General features: G+C 43.8%; 1 protein-coding gene across 4 annotated transcripts; it reads right to left on the reverse strand.

The window, feature by feature from the left end:
- Positions 1-37: 37 nt before the first annotated feature.
- On the reverse strand, positions 38-10,868 carry KLF1 (Kruppel like factor 1). 4 transcript variants are annotated; one of them, XR_006416039.1, is made up of 6 exons: positions 10,722-10,868; positions 8,648-8,743; positions 5,288-6,152; positions 4,698-4,935; positions 990-2,830; positions 38-110 (listed from the first exon to the last, which is right to left on the reverse strand). XR_006416039.1 is itself a non-coding variant. In XM_044443654.1 (5 exons), the coding sequence occupies exons 2-5, from the start codon at positions 8,720-8,722 to the stop codon at positions 4,760-4,762; spliced, it is 648 nt and encodes a 215-aa protein (XP_044299589.1). In that variant the 5' UTR covers positions 8,723-8,743; positions 10,722-10,867; the 3' UTR covers positions 4,509-4,759. The 4 variants fall into 4 exon arrangements, 3 of the variants coding, with proteins under 3 accessions (XP_044299589.1, XP_044299587.1, XP_044299588.1); XM_044443654.1 differs by lacking the exons at positions 38-110; positions 990-2,830 and having other exon boundaries at positions 4,509-4,935; positions 5,288-5,516; positions 5,985-6,152; positions 10,722-10,867; XM_044443652.1 differs by lacking the exons at positions 38-110; positions 990-2,830 and having other exon boundaries at positions 4,509-4,935.
- Between the last annotated feature and the right edge of the window lie 6,345 nt (positions 10,869-17,213).

The raw sequence follows: 17,213 nt of genomic DNA on the forward strand, positions 1-17,213 counted from the left end.
GAGTTAAGGTGCTCCTGTTCTCTTGTTAACTGCGAGTGCTTCCACATGGCAAAATCCCATCACTATCACTCAGAAGGCACTGGGAAGCTATTCCATCATCTCTTCTTTAACTGATGTTTCACAGCAAGAAAAAGGATGACAGTGTTATGGGACACATTTGCAACTTTCATGGTGGCTATGACCAGTTTCCACTGTCCCTTTGATTACTCTATTTGAGGTATTTGATTACTGTATGTAAGCTCTTCTGAAACTTACCAACATTTAAAGGAATACAGTTCCATAACACTTTGAATCATAACACACCACAAGAAATGTAGTATCTGGGGAGTTTCAACAATTACATTTTCAGTTGTGTTGAATTTGTGCAGAATTTGTAATTTAAATTTTAAATAATCTGTAAGCTGTATGATGGAATTATTGATGTTGTTGTTACATTGCATTTATATCCTGCCTTTCTTCCTCCAGTAAAGGAACCCAAGGTGGTTTACAAGGTTCTCCTCCTCTCTGTTCTGTCCTCACAACCCTGTGAGGTAGGTTAGGCTGAGAGGTAGTGACTGGCCCAAAGTCACCCAGGGGGCTTCCTGGCTGAGTGGGGACTAGAACCCAGATCTGCAGCACTCTTAACCACAACATCACATGGGCTGAAAAAGTAAAGCATGATGAGGTACTTTGTAGTCTTACTGCCATAGAAGGCAAGAAATGATAATGGCTTTTAGGGATGTTTCAACCCCATCATTACCAAAGAGAAGGGAGTTTTGCTAGATGCTATTTCCAGGTAATTAGAATTAATAAAGCAAACATCCACATTTTTTTTTTAAAAAATGGGGTCATATTTGGCATATTTCTGTTTTGCACTTCATCTTGGAAGATGGCCATTCTGCTGTTTAATTGGTCCTATCATCCCAGGGATGGCATCAGAATGCAGACATGATGCACAACAGTTGCCAACAGTTTCCTAAGCAAGAAGGACAATTGCCTTCAGAGCTTACTTTTCACTGAAGTGGTAAAGCTGAGCTGTGCCACTTCAGAGCGCAGGCATGGTCCACACGACTGTACAGTCTTCAACACAGAATGTTCCTTCTACATGGAAGGATATGATACAGAAAATCAGATGTCAGGGGAAATATTTCAGATCAGTGTTTTTACAGCATGCAACATACTACTCCTATATGATCTGCTTTTTAAAAAAGGATAAACTGAACTAGGTCAGCCACCACAGCAAGGCTGAAAGGTGACTCTTTAGTGAATCTAGTTGATCACTTCTACAAGAAACAGTTCAAAAATGTATGTGAATGATCTTTGGAACAAATTTAAGTCTTTAGACAAGAGGATATGACTTCAAGATATTTGCACACATATTTCTTGCTCCTCATCAGTTAGGCAGTCATTGAGATTTGACATAGCGTGGGGGTTTGCCTGACACAAGGCACAATTTGCAGCCGACAACGAGGCAGCCATGATGTGGAGAGCAGGGCCCTGCCCTTCTGCTGGGCCAGCCCTCCCTCTGATATCCCAGGGGAAACCACAGGGCACCAGGGTCCACTTTTCCTCACTGCAGCTCTTGGGCTCATCACTGCTTGGAGTTCCTTTAAATTTTTTTCCAGATCACAAAAGGCAGCTATCAAGCCACTTTCATGATCCCAGCTTTTGTGCTTAAAAGCATTCCCTCTAAAGTGCATCAGAGGAGCTGCCCATAGTTAGGCGCCCTTTTAAAACTTTTTTCAGAGTGGCTAGAACTAGCCCTCTATTTGGAGCCCTGTGGCAACTGTACTTTGCTGCCATGGGGGTCCTGGTTTTTGTTCAAAAAGTCTAAAAACTTCTTAATTTTTATACATACAACTTAATGCATTCTGATTTAAAAAATATACAGCCACAGGAAACCTGTCTAAACTATGGAATCCTGGAGGGTCTGTTTGTAGTTGCCCAAATGGGGACAACAATCTCCAGAAAGAAGTTTAAAAATGAGAAGAAGACATGGTGAGCTGAAGATAGCTCTTGGTATAGCAAAAGGCTAGGTTTGGTTCTGGGGCGCCCACCCCAGTGAGACTGAACAGGAGAGGCTTCTTTGTAAGCAACAGGAGCAAGTTTTATTCCAGAAAAGGGGAATTCTTAACAACCACGTTGAGGCATTTATCCCTCCTAAGGAGCAATCATCTTTTATACCTATGTACTAGTAAACAACTCCTGTAAAAGCTCACTGGGTATAAAAATACTGCAGTGTGATCCTTCTGAGCCTGCATGCGTCAGATAATCACATAGGCTTTATCAGGTCATGTAGCCTTTTTCCTGTGAAGCTGTGCACAAAATCTGAGCATGCCCCACAGTGGTGGGCAGGGAAAGGACCTTGGTACTCTTGCAGTGGCCCCTGGAATATTTGTGGGAGGACGGAGGGACCCACAAAGTGCCCAACTGTTTGTTGGATGCTCCGGGTGAACTAATGTGTCATACAAAGCCTCCTATTGTGTAATCTATCATGCTTTTTTAAAGAATGCGTATTTTATTTCAAGGAAAACCAGACATGGGCTTCTGAGGCAGCCCATCACACCTGCACACTCCAAATTGGAGCTTGTGCTGATCTTCCATCAAAAGTGCCTTTCAAACATGCTCCCTGCAGTAACAGCAGGGCAGTAGGCCAAACATTTGAGGTACAGTTGAATGTTCAGAGTGAAGATTGCTGCACTATTTGAAAGCTAGTGGAAAGATCTGAACATGGTTCTCTGCCCTAAAGCGAAGTGTTTTGATTGCATGCTTAAACCACAACCACCACATTTAAAATCTTATGGCTGCCTGCACATTGAAGAGCAGGTATTGGTGCGCGTATGCAAGGAACCTGCAGAGAGAGAGAGAGAGAGAGAGAGAGAGAGAGTGAGTGTGGGGGGGTACTTTCAAATAAGGTGTTTATTGTACAATCACCTTGCTTAATTTACAAAATTTCATTTGTCTTCTTTTTCCAACCTTAATGTGTTTTCCCATGAATTTTCCTTTCCACAAAATATCCATTACAGAAGAAAAGCCAACGTGGCAGTAAAGTGTCTTTTGACTGATAGTGCTACAAGTTGTCTTTCTAGAAGCACCCCAATAGGTCCTCTGAGAGCAGCACTATGTTTAGCCAATCAAAGTTTCTATTGAATGGAACCAAACTAAGCACCACTGAACATTGAAGAGATGCCTCTGTGGAAATTGCACTAAGCAGAGACAATACACCATTGTTCCCTGAAAGTCTAATGTTGAATCCTGGCAAAATTATGTTACATGTAGTCATGGAATTCATAAAATATCTCTTGGAATTTCCAGGCCTTTCCATATCTCATATCTTCTGTTGTAGCAATGCACACTTTTCTACTCACAGTGTGGCCTTCCATCAAATATCCTTTAAAAACAAAAACGGGTACTTGTCCCTTTTCTGCCTTTTGAGGACATTCATGCATCATCAATGTCAGCCAGCCCTCTTCTGAACTCTTCCCCTTTCCCCTTGGTCTCTAGACCTTGAGTCTAGAGCGCAGCAGGACTGATCAATATTGCCTTTTGCACAAGTGCAGGTAAATGCCGATCACGAACATAGAGTAGCATGTGCATTCTGAAACGGTGCACGACAGGGCCACTTTAATATAAATTTTCTAGGATTTCTTCAACAAAAAGAACCAAGTATTTCTTTGAAGCCTGGCCTGATCTCAAAACAAAGAAAGAAAAAGCTTTTGCTAACTCTGTGAGGGGGCAGGCTGCCCCACCAGCAATCCTGGACAGAAAAGAGGCACAACCCTGTGTCCACCTGTGAAAGAGAGGCAGGTTTCAAACACTGTCTTCTTTTCACAGCATCGCTTGATACTTTTGCAGCTACAATCACAAGGTCAGGAGAGTGGGGAATAGGGAGCTGCCCTGTTACCTTATGCAAATTCTTTGCCTGCCAGAGAGTAAAGGTCCCACCCCTCATCCAAATATCTGAACCAGCAAATTTAGAGCAGGTGCTCCCGACATGGTGCCCACCACCTATTTTGAGATTCAGCTCCAATGAGCTTCAGCCAGCATGGCCCAAGATTAGGAATGATCCAGAGCAAGTAGAGGGCTAGACATCCAAGTTGGGGAAAGCCACTGTAGAACATCACCATTTTTCATCACAAACCACACCAGTCAGCACTTAAGGGACCACTCAGTTTAGAAGAGAAAGCTGTGATCCTTGGCCAATTTCCAATTACACAAGGACATGCCAAAGAATCTGCCAGACAATTGCCAGTCTAGTGCTACCTTAGACTCCCTCTGCACACCCCTCTGGCACTAGCCCAAACTTAGTGGCATGTCAAGTCCATAGGATCATTTTCAGGAACTGCAGAATGGAGAGTAGTCTGTTTGGATGCTAACAGAGTTAGAAAAATAACATATAGGAAGCTCCTGTTTCCTAGAAGCCTAGGAACCATCCAGAAGCAGACATGGAGGAAAGACCCAAACAAGTGAGGTGCCCAAGTTTGTTTGAAAGAATGATAATGCAATCACTTTTGCCCTATGCATCAGGATTGTGTTAAGCTTTTTTATTGGGAGGGAAAAAGAGGAAATATTAATACATTTGAGGTTCCAACAGCCTTTACTCAAGGAACACATGTCTAACAAACCTGTAACGAAAGGCCTGCCCTGTTTCTTGGAAATAAATACACACACAAGGGGCTGCTGGGAAAGAAAGGTTTACTGCCCCATCAATCCCTCACCCTGCCAATAGCCCACTGTGCTGGCTCTTCTGGTTGCTACAGAACATCCACTGCAATCCAGCTCACAAGTGCCTCTTCAAGTGCAATGAGAGGTGATCTGAGCGGGAGAAAGCACGCTGGCAGAGGTGGCACTTGAAGGGGCGCTGCCCCGTGTGCTTGCGAAAGTGGCGAGTCAGCTCATCTGAGCGGGCAAATTTCCAGCCACAACCTTCCCATGTGCAGTGATATGGCTTCTCACCTGGAAAAGAAGAGCAAGCATCACTGTATCTTTGTGCTACATCTCACCCAAGAGAGGGTGGAAAGCTTCTAAAGGTCTAAAGCCCAACATCCATGGGTCAAGGGGATGCGAGTAAGGACTCAGTATATAGCATTTCTCCATCCCAGGCTTGGCAGGGGCCCTGGGTCCTCCTCACAAAGGCATCATGCCGTACTCAGATAGGGAGAAGGGTGACCAGAATGGAAACCTAAAGCAGGACCAATGGCAAGTACAGTGGCAGGTTGAAGCTCCTGACAATAACACCTGCTAAGAAGAACTCCCAATGGACACTCAGAACCGAGGAAAAGCATCCCAGTTTATTTTCTTTTTTTACCTGTGTGAGTGCGGAGATGGGCCTTGAGGTGCGAGCTCTTGGTGTAGGTCTTGCCACAGCTGGGATGACTGCAGAGATGGTTTGCAGGCCGTTTGTGTGACCAGGATCTGTGTCCCTTCTTTGGCTTGGCTGTGGTTTCCTTGGCAGGCAAGGGAGGTGTCAGGAGCCCCAGAAGCGGCAAAGGTGGCAGAGCTGTATCTGTCTGGTACATCTGGACTCGGGCTTGGTACTGGCCGTGGTGAAAGGGATAATAGCCCGTCAGCAGGCTGCACTGCTGCAGCTGCGATTGCACTGGTAGGAGTGGGCTGTAAGGAGCATGCTTGCCTAGTGAAGGGGGACCTGGGTGCATATACGCCTCATAGGTCATCTGGTAATACTGTCCATAAGCTCTCTGTTTTGACTGCCCATGATGCTGCCCCACTGTAGCAGGAACCCCATAGTCCACCTGGGTAAGGAACTGTTGCACCTGATCACCAGACTGTACCAGACCCTTACTAGGATCTGTCACCTCCTGGACAAAGCTGTGCAAGGCAGGGCTACAGTCCACACAGTTTTCTCCTGGTGAGAATCCAGTGCCCAAACTTGAGGTCCTGGGGACTTCTGGGACCCTATGGCTTCCTGGGAGACTCTCCCTAGTTTCTTCCTCAGTAGTTACTGTCTGGGAGACAGACAAAAATGGCTTTTCCTCCTGGCCTACCCAAGGAATACCAGTGTTCTGCTCTGCAACAGAGAAGTTTCTCAGAAGAAAGTCAAGGTCCCAGCAGGCTTCATCCCATTCTTGCTTGACTTGCTGAGCCCCTTCAGGCTGGGTCACATTCAAGACCCCAAAAGATGATGGGTCTGAAGAATCCTCCATTTTCCACCACTAGAACATAAACAAAGCTGTAGAGTGAGTACAAGACTTGCCTCCCTGCTCCCCCATGTGCTGCATGACAGATAGCTGCTGAAAAGGCAGAGCTGGCTCAGAGCAAGATCTGCAATCAGATTCCCTCAGCTTCATTAACTGAAGCATGGAAGCGAGTGACAAAATGCTTGTAGCAGACCAAGAGCCTCAGATGTTAGGAGAGCATGGCTTGAGCCTGCCGCTTAGGTAAAGATAAAGGAACCCATTATCAGGATCCCACACAAGTTTCTGCTCTGCATCAGGGGCAGACAGGTTCCTAGCTATCTCAACAGGCAGCACAACAGTTCACCAGAAGTCTTCTGAGGCTGGAATAACGCCATGCAGCAAGTGTTTCTTGTATGCATTACTGCATTTTCTAGGGATATAACACCCCACCTGATATGTCAGGCACTGCTTGTGCAAAAACTCTTGATCAGGACTGCAGAGGCGAGTTGTGAATACAGCTCATATTCCAAGTACTAGTGAGCTGGTAAGCTGGAGCCTTTGTTGACAGCCATCTCTTTTAAAAAGAACAACACACACACTCTCTCAGCTCTCCCCGTCCCATAAAACCTCTAGCCCTCATGCTGTCTTGCATCCATCTTGTCTTCTTGGAGTGATGACTAGTTCTCCCAAGAGGAACCCACAAGAATCATAATACCTTTGTTCCCCTGAGCATTTGAAGGGCGCCATGTACATTATTTCATTAATGCTTACACTGATCCTGCAAAGTAGGTAAGTAGTGTCAGCTTTATATAGGGTAGGGTGTACAATACGTGTACACACACACACACACACACACACACACAGAGAAAGATATGAGATGATGATGATGATGATGATGATACAGCCCAACAAATTCATGAAATAAGTTTTCCATATACACAGTAGGAATGGACAGAAGGTAGAGATGGGTCTACAGTGAGTGTTCAGAGGGTGCAAGGGGCAACCACATTAATGAAACTCAGCAATCCTGGATCTCATCAGTGCCCAGATGTCAGGCCAACTGAGAACCCCATGTACACTGCTTTGAGCAAGAAAGATAGGGCACATATGTGCTAAACAAACGCTAGGATACCTCAGTGACTTGCAGGAAATCAGTGAGGCTTTCTGACTCTGAATCATTTAAAAACAACAGCAACAAATGATCCTTCCATCCTAAATTGTCCTGTGGAAATTAAGAAATGGAGGGGGGGATGTGAGTGTGGATTGTGAGGAATAACCCTGAACTCGCTTCAGTTCTGGTATTCAAAATGAATTACTGGGCATGTGGGCCCCTTGCAGTTGGTGGATTTTAGGGTTCTAGTAAAGAAAAGTACCTCCAAACACAGCCAATAAACCAGAGGTCTCCTCACTAATAGTTCTCCAGCTTACTTGGCACAGCAGGAATCACTGCATTCACCTGCCTCCTCACATGTTGTCATTTAGGCGCCAGTTAAAAATCTGTTTCTTTGTGCAGGCTTTAGGTATACACAAGTGTTATTATGCCAGTGCCTTAATTGTATTTTATGACAGATTTGATTTTATAGCCATTATTTTATTGCTGTATATGTGGTGCACAGTATGTAAGCCGTTTGCAACTTTGGACTTTTTCTGAGGAAAGACAGGAGATAGATTTTCCTCAGAATCTTTAGCTCATCACACAATTAGACCCTAAAAGCTTACCATGGGTATAAACAACAGAGGCAAGCAGAACATACAAGCTTCTTCCTATGCAAAATTTCTCGCAGTCATAGAATTTGAGTAGAGAACTTACCTACATGTTTAATAAGATGCATGTTTTGAAGATAATCTAGAATGTACATTAAAAATGAGACTTAAACTTCCTAGTTGGAACTGAAGAGATGCTTTTTAGCCCACTCGGTACATATACCTTATTGCCAGCCTTTGAAAACATGAGTTCCTTCAACTGTAATTATTTCTTAAGAGTATTTATACTGCTGGACCTACTGAGTGAACTATTGTTGTGAATAATAGAGTGTTGTGAAGAAAAAGCCAATTAAGTTGTTCATAATAAGGCATAAATACAAACATCTTATTCTAAAATAAAAATATGCACCCTAGGAGGCAGGTTTGCAAGCATGCTACAAGGAAGTATCTATGGCCTCTTATGAATGCCTTTAGTCATTATGAAGAGAGGAAAAACAAGAAAGCAAGTGTTCTAAACACTGCTTTTTTGTTGGTACATTTGCAATGAAATATAGCCAAGAAAGGGCTTCGAAACCTGGCCATGCACGTGGAGTCGCTTGCACTCGGCTCTCCGCGTACAGCAAAGCGTTTTGAAAGCGGCAAACTGCCACACCCATTCAGAGCAGGTCACTTACGGTGCTAAGCAGCATCGCAGGGCTCGCCCGCGAACACCACTTCGGGACCAGTTGACACCCCCGCCCCGCGCTCCACAGGACGCCAGGCCACCCCCGGCAGCGCCGCCCAGCGCCCACCTCCGCCAGCGGCGCACTACCCTGCCCGCTCCTCACCTGGCAGAGTTCAGAGTGTGCATCCTGTACGCGGTTGAACCCACCTAGTATTCCAACAGTCTCCACAAATGCCATGGCTTACAAACAGCAGCACCACTGAAACAGAAGACAGGAGAGCACCCACGGCTAATCCTTTTCTTTTCTTTTCCTTTCACATGCACACCTTGCTCCTGCCCCCTCTAAAGCATCCTATCTCCCTCCCCTCTTCATTTAAAAGCAAAACTTTGTAATTGAGGGCTTACCATTAACAATTTCCCCCCTTTAACTCTTTCACTCATTTGCCAGTTCGGAGGGGTGGAAAAAAATAAATGTAGCCAACTGTACCTATCAGAAGCACGGTGGGCGTGGCCGCCCCGGAACTAGGTGGAGTTGGGTTAGTCTTAATTATGCTTAGTTATTCTACAGCAGTCTTTGGTCATTTTATAGAAGCGACTGAGTGCATGTGATAAAATTTGCAAAGCAGCCCTAACAGTGTTTGCTGAAATATCACCGTTTCTAGTTGGATTTACTTTAAACTAATTGTATGCTCGATTGCAGCCTGACCAGTTATAACCCTATGAAGTGAGAATACTCGGATGCAAAATAATATTAGGCAAGTTTAATGTAGTGTGGGCCAGATAGTTTAAAATCAAACCTTTCAGATGAGTGAGCTCGTGAACTCAGCTGTAATCAAATTACACATTTACTTGTTGCATAGGAAACTGTAAGGATGCACAAAAGTTATCTGGAACAATTGAGAGCCTTTGAGCACCTTAACATTCAGCAGATTTTTAGCAGGTAAACTTTCATAGACTGTAACTCCCTTTATCAGGCAAACTGGAGACAGAGAAGAGAGGTCTTTCCCAATATTATCCGAAAGCTGCCATTCAAAACACATCAAGGCCTGTACTAAATACATGTCTACTTAGAGGTAAATTCCTTTGAATTCAGTGGGGCTGACTCCCAGATAAGTGAATATATGAATGCAACATAAAACTGTATGGGAATGGCACTTATGAGAAAACAAACTTATAGTGCAACTTTATGCATATATGTGAAGAAACAATAGTTGACGTTCATTACATAGGGTTGCAGTTCTGGGCTGTGTATGAGAAATGAATCCACAATTTTAACCATGAGGAAAATATCTTTAGGTACAGCATGGCAACTAACTTCTATCAATGTATACAGATTTGTCTTGGTCTAAACTTCCTAATATGTTTTCAGCACTTAAGGAATCCCTCCCCAAGAAGAAAAGGTATTCAGTCTAATAAAATGGTTTTGCTAAAGCTCTTAGAAGGGAAGCAACTTTTACAAATAATTTTATTAGCTGAATACCACCTCATTTGAGTTCAACATCTTGTAGGAAACTAGGATTAGTTGCCAACTAGCAAACAGAGGAGCTGTTAAGGTGGACTGGCCAGGCTTGTGTCCCAGGGGACACAATCCACTGGGATCTTCTTCTGTGCAACCCCATTGAAATGATCCAGAGTGGTACAAGTGCTGCTGTGGATTGTGCTCTGCTTTAAAAGATTTAGATTTTCTGCCTCAAGCACAAAAATGTGCTGTACCTGGCAAAGTCTTCTCCTTGTTTCTTCCCTCTGCCTTATCCCAGCCCAGTTTTTGTAACTACTTTGTGGTTGTAGTTCATCCCATTTTAGTGACCGTGGTAAAATGCTGAATGAACTGGATATGCCACAGTTCAAACTCCTCCTTATCTATGAAATTCATCACTTGGCTTTGGGACAGGCACTATTTCAGCTTCACCCTGCCCAACTAACTTCACATAAGCTCCTTGGAGAAAGGAGAGTGATGCATTTTTTGTAAAAAAAAATAAATGTGCTGGAACTCATGACACCGCTGGCAGTAAGCACACACACCAACTCCAAGCTGAACAGTGGAGCAGCGTCCCAAGCAGCTATCTCTCACTATCAGAGAGAGAGAGAGAGAGAGAGAGAGAGAGAGAGAGAGAGAGAGAGAGAGAGAGAGAGAGAGAGAGACTATACATGCCATTAATTTCTATGGAAAACAACCATATGCCAATGGATTAAATTGCTCTCTCTCAACAAGTCCACTTACAAGTGCTTCTACTTACTGTTCTTTCAAACATCCTTTCCAAACCCTCCAGACAACAGCTCTCATCATCCTCAGCCAGCAGCACATTGGAAAGGCTGCCTTAATGTAAAGCTCTTCATAATGCCTGCCTGACTTCATCACTTGTAACATATGAAGTTCTTTACACATATTTACTTCATTTCATTTACACTTGGAGAGCATCCTCCAGCATAGGGTAGGTGGTTGTAATCCCTACTTTGCAGATGGTAAATGAAGACTGAGAGATAGTGGCCATGACTAAGCATGCATTAAAGGAAAAGCTCTTAGCTCCACCAGCACAGTATTTGCTGTGCCACAGTGCTGCTGGAAGGCAAGCTGGCTCCAAAAGCTGGTGCGTCAGGGGATTAGACTGGAGGACACTTGGGTTCTAGAGTAGTAGCCTGGGATTTTCTCTTTCTTTTGCTTTTTGCAAAGTGAAGCTTCTCCAGCAGACATTTTGTGGTTGCTTTGTGGTGAAACATAATTTTGCAAAGCCAACTGAAAGACCAGCTGTCTGCTTTCAGGGAAAGGCAGATTACCAGCTTGTTATGGAGTTTTATCAGGATGTCTCAGAGAGACCTGGCAGTCAGCTCCTCTTGTGATACTTGTGTCAAGGATAAGGGGCAGTATGGTGATAAACTTTGAAGATAGAGTTGAATTGTCTCCAGCACTATGAATATTGAAGATGTGGAACATCTGAAAGGCCCAGCTAGTGGGATTGTGAAAGATAATGGGCAGGCTACCCTTCCCTGTTCCTATTTCTATTGGAACTTCAGCCCAGGGCCAGAATCAGGGGAAGGCAATAATTAGGCACTTGCCCAAAGGCCCCTTTTCCAGCTGGGGTCCACTAACAAGTTGCTCCTCCTCTTCTTCTTTGGACCATTCCTGTCCACTCTGGCTCAGGCTGCAGCTGTGAAGAGCAGGAGTAGCTATTGATGTTCCCGCCTAATTGTTCACTGGCTTTCTGTGAGCAAGTGGTAGCAGTGATGACCAAGAGGGTGACGAGCAAGACTAGCAGTGACAGTTGTGGTGAGAAGCTGGAGCTGGCACCGATAGGTCTTCCACAGAGGGGCTTTGTGGAAAGTTTCTATTGTCCCAGAATTCTTGAAGAAGACCCTCATAAAAGAGCAATCTTAACCTGGAGCCCATAGATATTAATGCAACCAGGATTAGATATTACCAGGAATACTGGAAATTGAGCACAGAGACATGGAGAAAGGTTGCCATCCTTTCTGTCTTTGACAAAAAGTACAGGAAATACTTGCCTTCCATACGGTACTTCCACACTGAGGGCTCCTGCCACTAGCCATAAAAAGTAAGCAGCTATTCCATCTTTTCTTCCTTGATCTTTATGTTTAGCCAGTAAGGGAAAAGATTCCAAGAAGTAGTAGTGGAAGGACATGTCCAAACTAAAGATAATACTTAGACCACTCCCCATACAATTTCATAAAGATGTCACTGTGTCCGCACAATAAAAGCTGCATCTAGAAGCACCCACAGCCTCTTGGTAGCTGCATGACCCTGTTTCCTCCTAGTCTCCCTCCCTTAATGCCCTGACCACAGAAGGGGTCAATGCCGGTTCCTTCTCCTTCCTGGCAATTGTGAAAGATCAGAAAATCAGTGCAGAGCAAAGCATTAGCCATTATGAGACACATTGCAGAATAGGACCACAAGCACATGGAGAGCCTCTGCTGTGGTGACACTGACTGGGAGTTTCCCATTGTAAAGGGAGTGCACACCCAACTCACATCCAGTGACACCACAGCAGAGGTGCCCTTCGTGAATGCTGTCCTATTTTGCAGTGGTTGCTATACTCATTAATGCTATACTCTTACTTTGATGCTCTCAGGCACATGCTTTTAAAAAATTACCTAAAGTTCAAAACATGAGTTTTGTGGGGATGTGAATCCAAATGAAATAACAGAAAGACACCACCTTAACATTGATCAGTTGAAAAAGCAACATCCAAACATCATATATAAGTAAGATGAATGAAACTGGTGAAATTAAACAATGCCAGGCAAATGTCATGCTGCAAAGCGAAATGCTGCCCTCCAGGATTAATCTGAATGAGTGTTTTTGTTTTGGAGCTGAGCTTTGTGTGAGACTCTTGGATGAGTTACTTTTTTCTTAGCGTGCCTCCTGGAAAATGAGCATTTTGTAACTGGTCCCACCTACCTTGATAGCCATTCTAGGAAAGAGCAAGTCCACTCTTGGCAGCCATTCTGTGAGAACACCAATGGCTCTGCAACATTTCAAATATACCCAGTGACTCAAAAAGGCTGAGAACCTATACATTATGTTAATCACATGGCTTGTAGGGCATTTTAATGTTACACAAACCTAGGTTTGGGGCTAATTTTGCTTGTAGGAGAATTCTATTTGTTCAGTATTATTAGACAAGTAGACTTTTGGCTAATTATTGGAAGTTTTGTTGTAATTTTCTTGTGTTGGTTGACAGTTGTTTTTGCTGAAATCCAGAACAGATGCTAATGAAGATGATGACACTAGCAACATCTAAGCCCCCAATGATGGATAGCCAGAGGCTCTACCAGAAGGAGATAACCACACTGTGCAATGGAAACATCTTTCCTCCTTCCCCTGAAGATGGAGATGTTGTCATCAAGCTGTGTCTATGTTGAAAATGCAGTTTTGGAGGAAAGTGAAGATTCTTTTCTAGAAGCTGGAAGATATTTGTTTCCCTGGAAATCTGCTGTGAAAATGATGAACTTTGGGATATCTTTCCAAGTGTTTAATGCTATACCCATGGTCAACTTGTACTGTATATTTGAAAATGAACAGAAATAATTCAAAAAAGCCAGTAAACTGCTAGCAGCTTCATTTCAAATGAACTAAACTTATTTAAGTGGGGCACCCATGAAACTTCTCCCTGCCCAGACAACTGGAGTGAGCATAACAACATAATGGACATTGATAGCCCTGTTCTCCCTAAATATTACCTCCTTCCGAAGCAACTAAGCTATTGGCTATCAACAATTCTCATGGCAGTAAATTCCAGCAAAATACAGTCCTTATGTATTGCATGAAGAAATACTCTTTTGCTGTGTAGTTAAACTGACTGCCAATCAATTTCATTGGGGGACCCTGACTTCAAAGTTTTATCCACTTTCTCTGTGTGTTATCTGTAATTAAAACTTCAGTTGTATTTCCCCTTAATCACACAGTTTCCAAACTGAACCACACTTCCTAAGGGCGCATGATGCCCATAAGGGCCCAAACCAAGACATTTCATCCATCCTATGCAGAACAGGAGAAGCTGTTGAGGCTGCCCTGGCCTCCACATCCTCCTGCCCTGCATCTTCCACTAGATGGACCTTTTCATTCATCTACGAGTAGCTGGGATGGAGGCACACCTCAGTGTAGTGACAGGGTTTGTGACCATCCGTGCAGCTCCTGAGTTTCCAAGAGCTCAGCAGGGCTGTCAGGGACAGGTCACTTGGGAGAGCAGTCATGTATAAGGTCATGGACAGTCAGAGATGACTGAATAAATCCAGTATAACTCACAGAGACGGGATGGGAGATGGAGTAGCTGTATCCACCTGGGGCTCATCTCCTGGCCCCTCCAGTCTCCTCCCCACAGAAATACCCCCCTTTTCCTTCTTTATAAGGTTGCTTTCAAGGTTCTCATTCATTCTGGTTCCTGACGCAGAGCAAGCTGCTGCAGCTGGTCTAGGGCCTCTTGGATACAAGCAGCCAAGCTCCCAGGGAGAGAACCAAGAGCAGTACAATCGGGGGAGATCTCTTACATTTTTTTCCCTCTTCTTTATTTCCCCTTAATTCCCACATACACCCTTGTTTTCCTCCTTGTAACACTCTCATTTACTAGTAGGCGTACTCATATGTCTTAACCTTTAATGAAGACAGGAGAAAGTGCCAGTTGTCACAACAGCCCCCAAGACAGAATCACAAAAGTCGCACAAACAATGGAGCAAGAAGGCTCTTGGTGGTGTGACCTGCAACAACGGTGCAATGTCTGTTTTCTCTCTTACCTGAGAGCAACATGGTCTACACATGCAATAACTGCAAGCCAGCAGCCCTGTTAGAAGAAAGGGTGAGAGCACTGGAGCAGCAGGTATCCACCCTCAAGGTAATAAAAGAAAACAAAGAGGTTTTAAACAGAGCAGTGGAGCTGCAGCAGTGAAGTGTAGTCCAGTAGCAGGAACAGCATCAACAAGCTGAGGCAGAAGAAGAGAACCCCAAGGGAAGCGAAAGTGAGGAAGTTCCCTGAAACAGGGTGCCAGTTAGACACAGAAGACCTAGAAGGCATCCTGCACCAGTGGAAGCAGCGGAACTCTTGAAGCACCTCAAGCAACTTGAGGAAGAGATGTGTGAGAAACTCCCCGTGAAAGAACTACACAACACACTGTGTAACTCTGAAAAAGAGACAAAGGACCAATCAAGAAAGGAAAAAGGTACTGAGTTTGTAACAACAAAAGGAGAAGAGTGCTAGTTACATGAGATTCCCTCTTGCACGAAATGGAAAATGTCACAGCCATCCAGAGAATCACCAAGTATGCTGTCTTCCTGGAGCCAAGATTAAAGATATAACCAATGTTCATGCATCTTATACAGTCCATGGACAAATATCCCTTCCTTCTTATCCATGTCGGAACTAATGACACTGCCAGGAGAAACTCTGATGAAATCACACAATATTTTGAAGTTCTCGGGAGGAAATCAAAAGTACTAGGGCCCAGATAGCTTTCTCCCCAATCCTACTAGTATGCGGAAGAGGAACTGATAAGGAAAGAAAAATCCTTCAGGTGAATGACTGTCTATGTTGGTGAAGCCATAAAGAAAGACTTGGATTCTGGGACCACAAACTAAAGTTATTGGAAGGCACACTATTGGCAAATGATGGGCTGCACCTCACAAAGAATGGAAAGCATGTATTTGGCCTCTGCATGAAAAAGTCCATTAAGAGGTCTTTAAACTGAAACATACAGAGAAGGGAGACATGCAGCACAACATACCATCACCTGGCAAGGACTTATATATTTCAACAGAGAAAATACCTCTAGCAGTGCTGTACTCAGAAAAACAAATTTTGCCATCCTACCCCACTGCCCTGCAATAAATACCAGTATACTGTCCTTAGAGATGCCTCACTGTCTGGCAGCGAAGGTTAGACAATTCACTTCATCACTGGGTATCTGACATGTAATCTTTGTATTTTATCTAAGTGAGTTCTACAGGCTTGCTAAAGTGCCTCCCTAACCCTGTAAGTTCGCACATGTAACCTTTCTATTTACTTGACTCAAGTAAGCCTTGACAAAGCGTCCCATCACCTTCCTGTGTATTGTATTCACTCCCCTTTTGTGTATTCTATAAAACCCTAGCAAGATTTGCATTGGGTGTTCCTCTTAGGCACCCATGGATCCATTATTAGTTGTAAATAAATGTAATTGCCCTTGCAAGAAACTGATCATTTGAGCCTTAATTGAGGATTTTGGTGTGACAGTACTGCTTTTACAAAATCTTCGATCCTTATGTAAGGTTTGTGGAAAAGCACTCAACTGGAAATGCCAAAAGTTTTTTTAATCATGAAAGTTGGCAACTCTGCAACTCTATCCATGTAAGGAGGCATTCCCTGGAGCCTTACATTAACCCTTCACTGGGCAGAAGATAACTAATGCTCAGGGAAAAACAGTGCAAATTTACTTTAAAAAAAGTGTATTAGATTTGTAAAAAGATTTGTTTTCTGAAAAGCAAAGAAATTAATTTTAAATATAGACCCGAACATAGGAAAGTGGTACATGACATTTATATCCCACGTAATTCCATATTAGCCTTACACCAGCAACTAGAAGAGGTAGGTTGGGCTGAGAGCCTGTGACTGGCCCAAAGTCACTCAGTGAGCTTTATGGCTTAACCAGGACTAGAACCTGGATCTCCCACATCTGCAGTCCAACACTCTTCACCACCACACATGCTCTTAATGTGTTTTGTGGATATTTCTCATGGGTAAGTAGTAGACAAGTATGGGATGAATCCTATGCAGGTTCAGACAGAAACATTGAGAGATGAGAGTTGCCTGCTGAAGTAAAGCAGGCGGTGCAAGCCATTTTCCTGTCTAAACATTCATAGGATTGTACTCTAAGGCTACAATCCAGTAGTCTCACCTGACAGTGATTCCAGTAGTAACTCAGTGCCGCTTACTTCTAAACACACATGTATAGGATTGCCCTCGAAGAGTTTCAAATCAAGAAAACACTAGTATTGCACCAAGGTCTTGCCGAGAAGGAAAAAAATCTTTCTGAGAACTTGTCCTACCCTTCACTAAATTGCGGGGGCGGGGGAGGGATTACAGAATGGCTGAGAAAAAGAACTGTGAAAAAAAGATGAGTCTGCTAATGAGACAAAGATAAGGCCAGCAAGGATTTACGGGCTTGTGGCCACCTGAGTCTTGACGAGAGTTCCTTGTTTCTGCATGCTCCGAGATGTTAAGCAAAGGGAAATCTGCATAGTTCAA

This window comes from Varanus komodoensis, unplaced genomic scaffold (assembly GCF_004798865.1).
Source record: "Varanus komodoensis strain SLA01 unplaced genomic scaffold, ASM479886v1 scaffold42, whole genome shotgun sequence".
In the NCBI taxonomy this organism is placed as follows: Eukaryota; Metazoa; Chordata; class Lepidosauria; order Squamata; family Varanidae; genus Varanus; species Varanus komodoensis.

Excerpts from the sequence above, each read along its gene's own strand:
- KLF1 (XM_044443652.1), bottom strand. The coding sequence starts at position 8,722 with ATGGCATTTGTGGAGACTGTTGGAATACTAGGTGGGTTCAACCGCGTA. Across the intron at positions 6,153-8,647 it reads CACACTCTGAACTCTGCCAG|TGGTGGAAAATGGAGGATTC; the intron begins GTGAGGAGCGGG and ends TTTATGTTCTAG. Across the intron at positions 4,936-5,287 it reads CCATCTCCGCACTCACACAG|GTGAGAAGCCATATCACTGC; the intron begins GTAAAAAAAGAA and ends CTTCTTTTCCAG.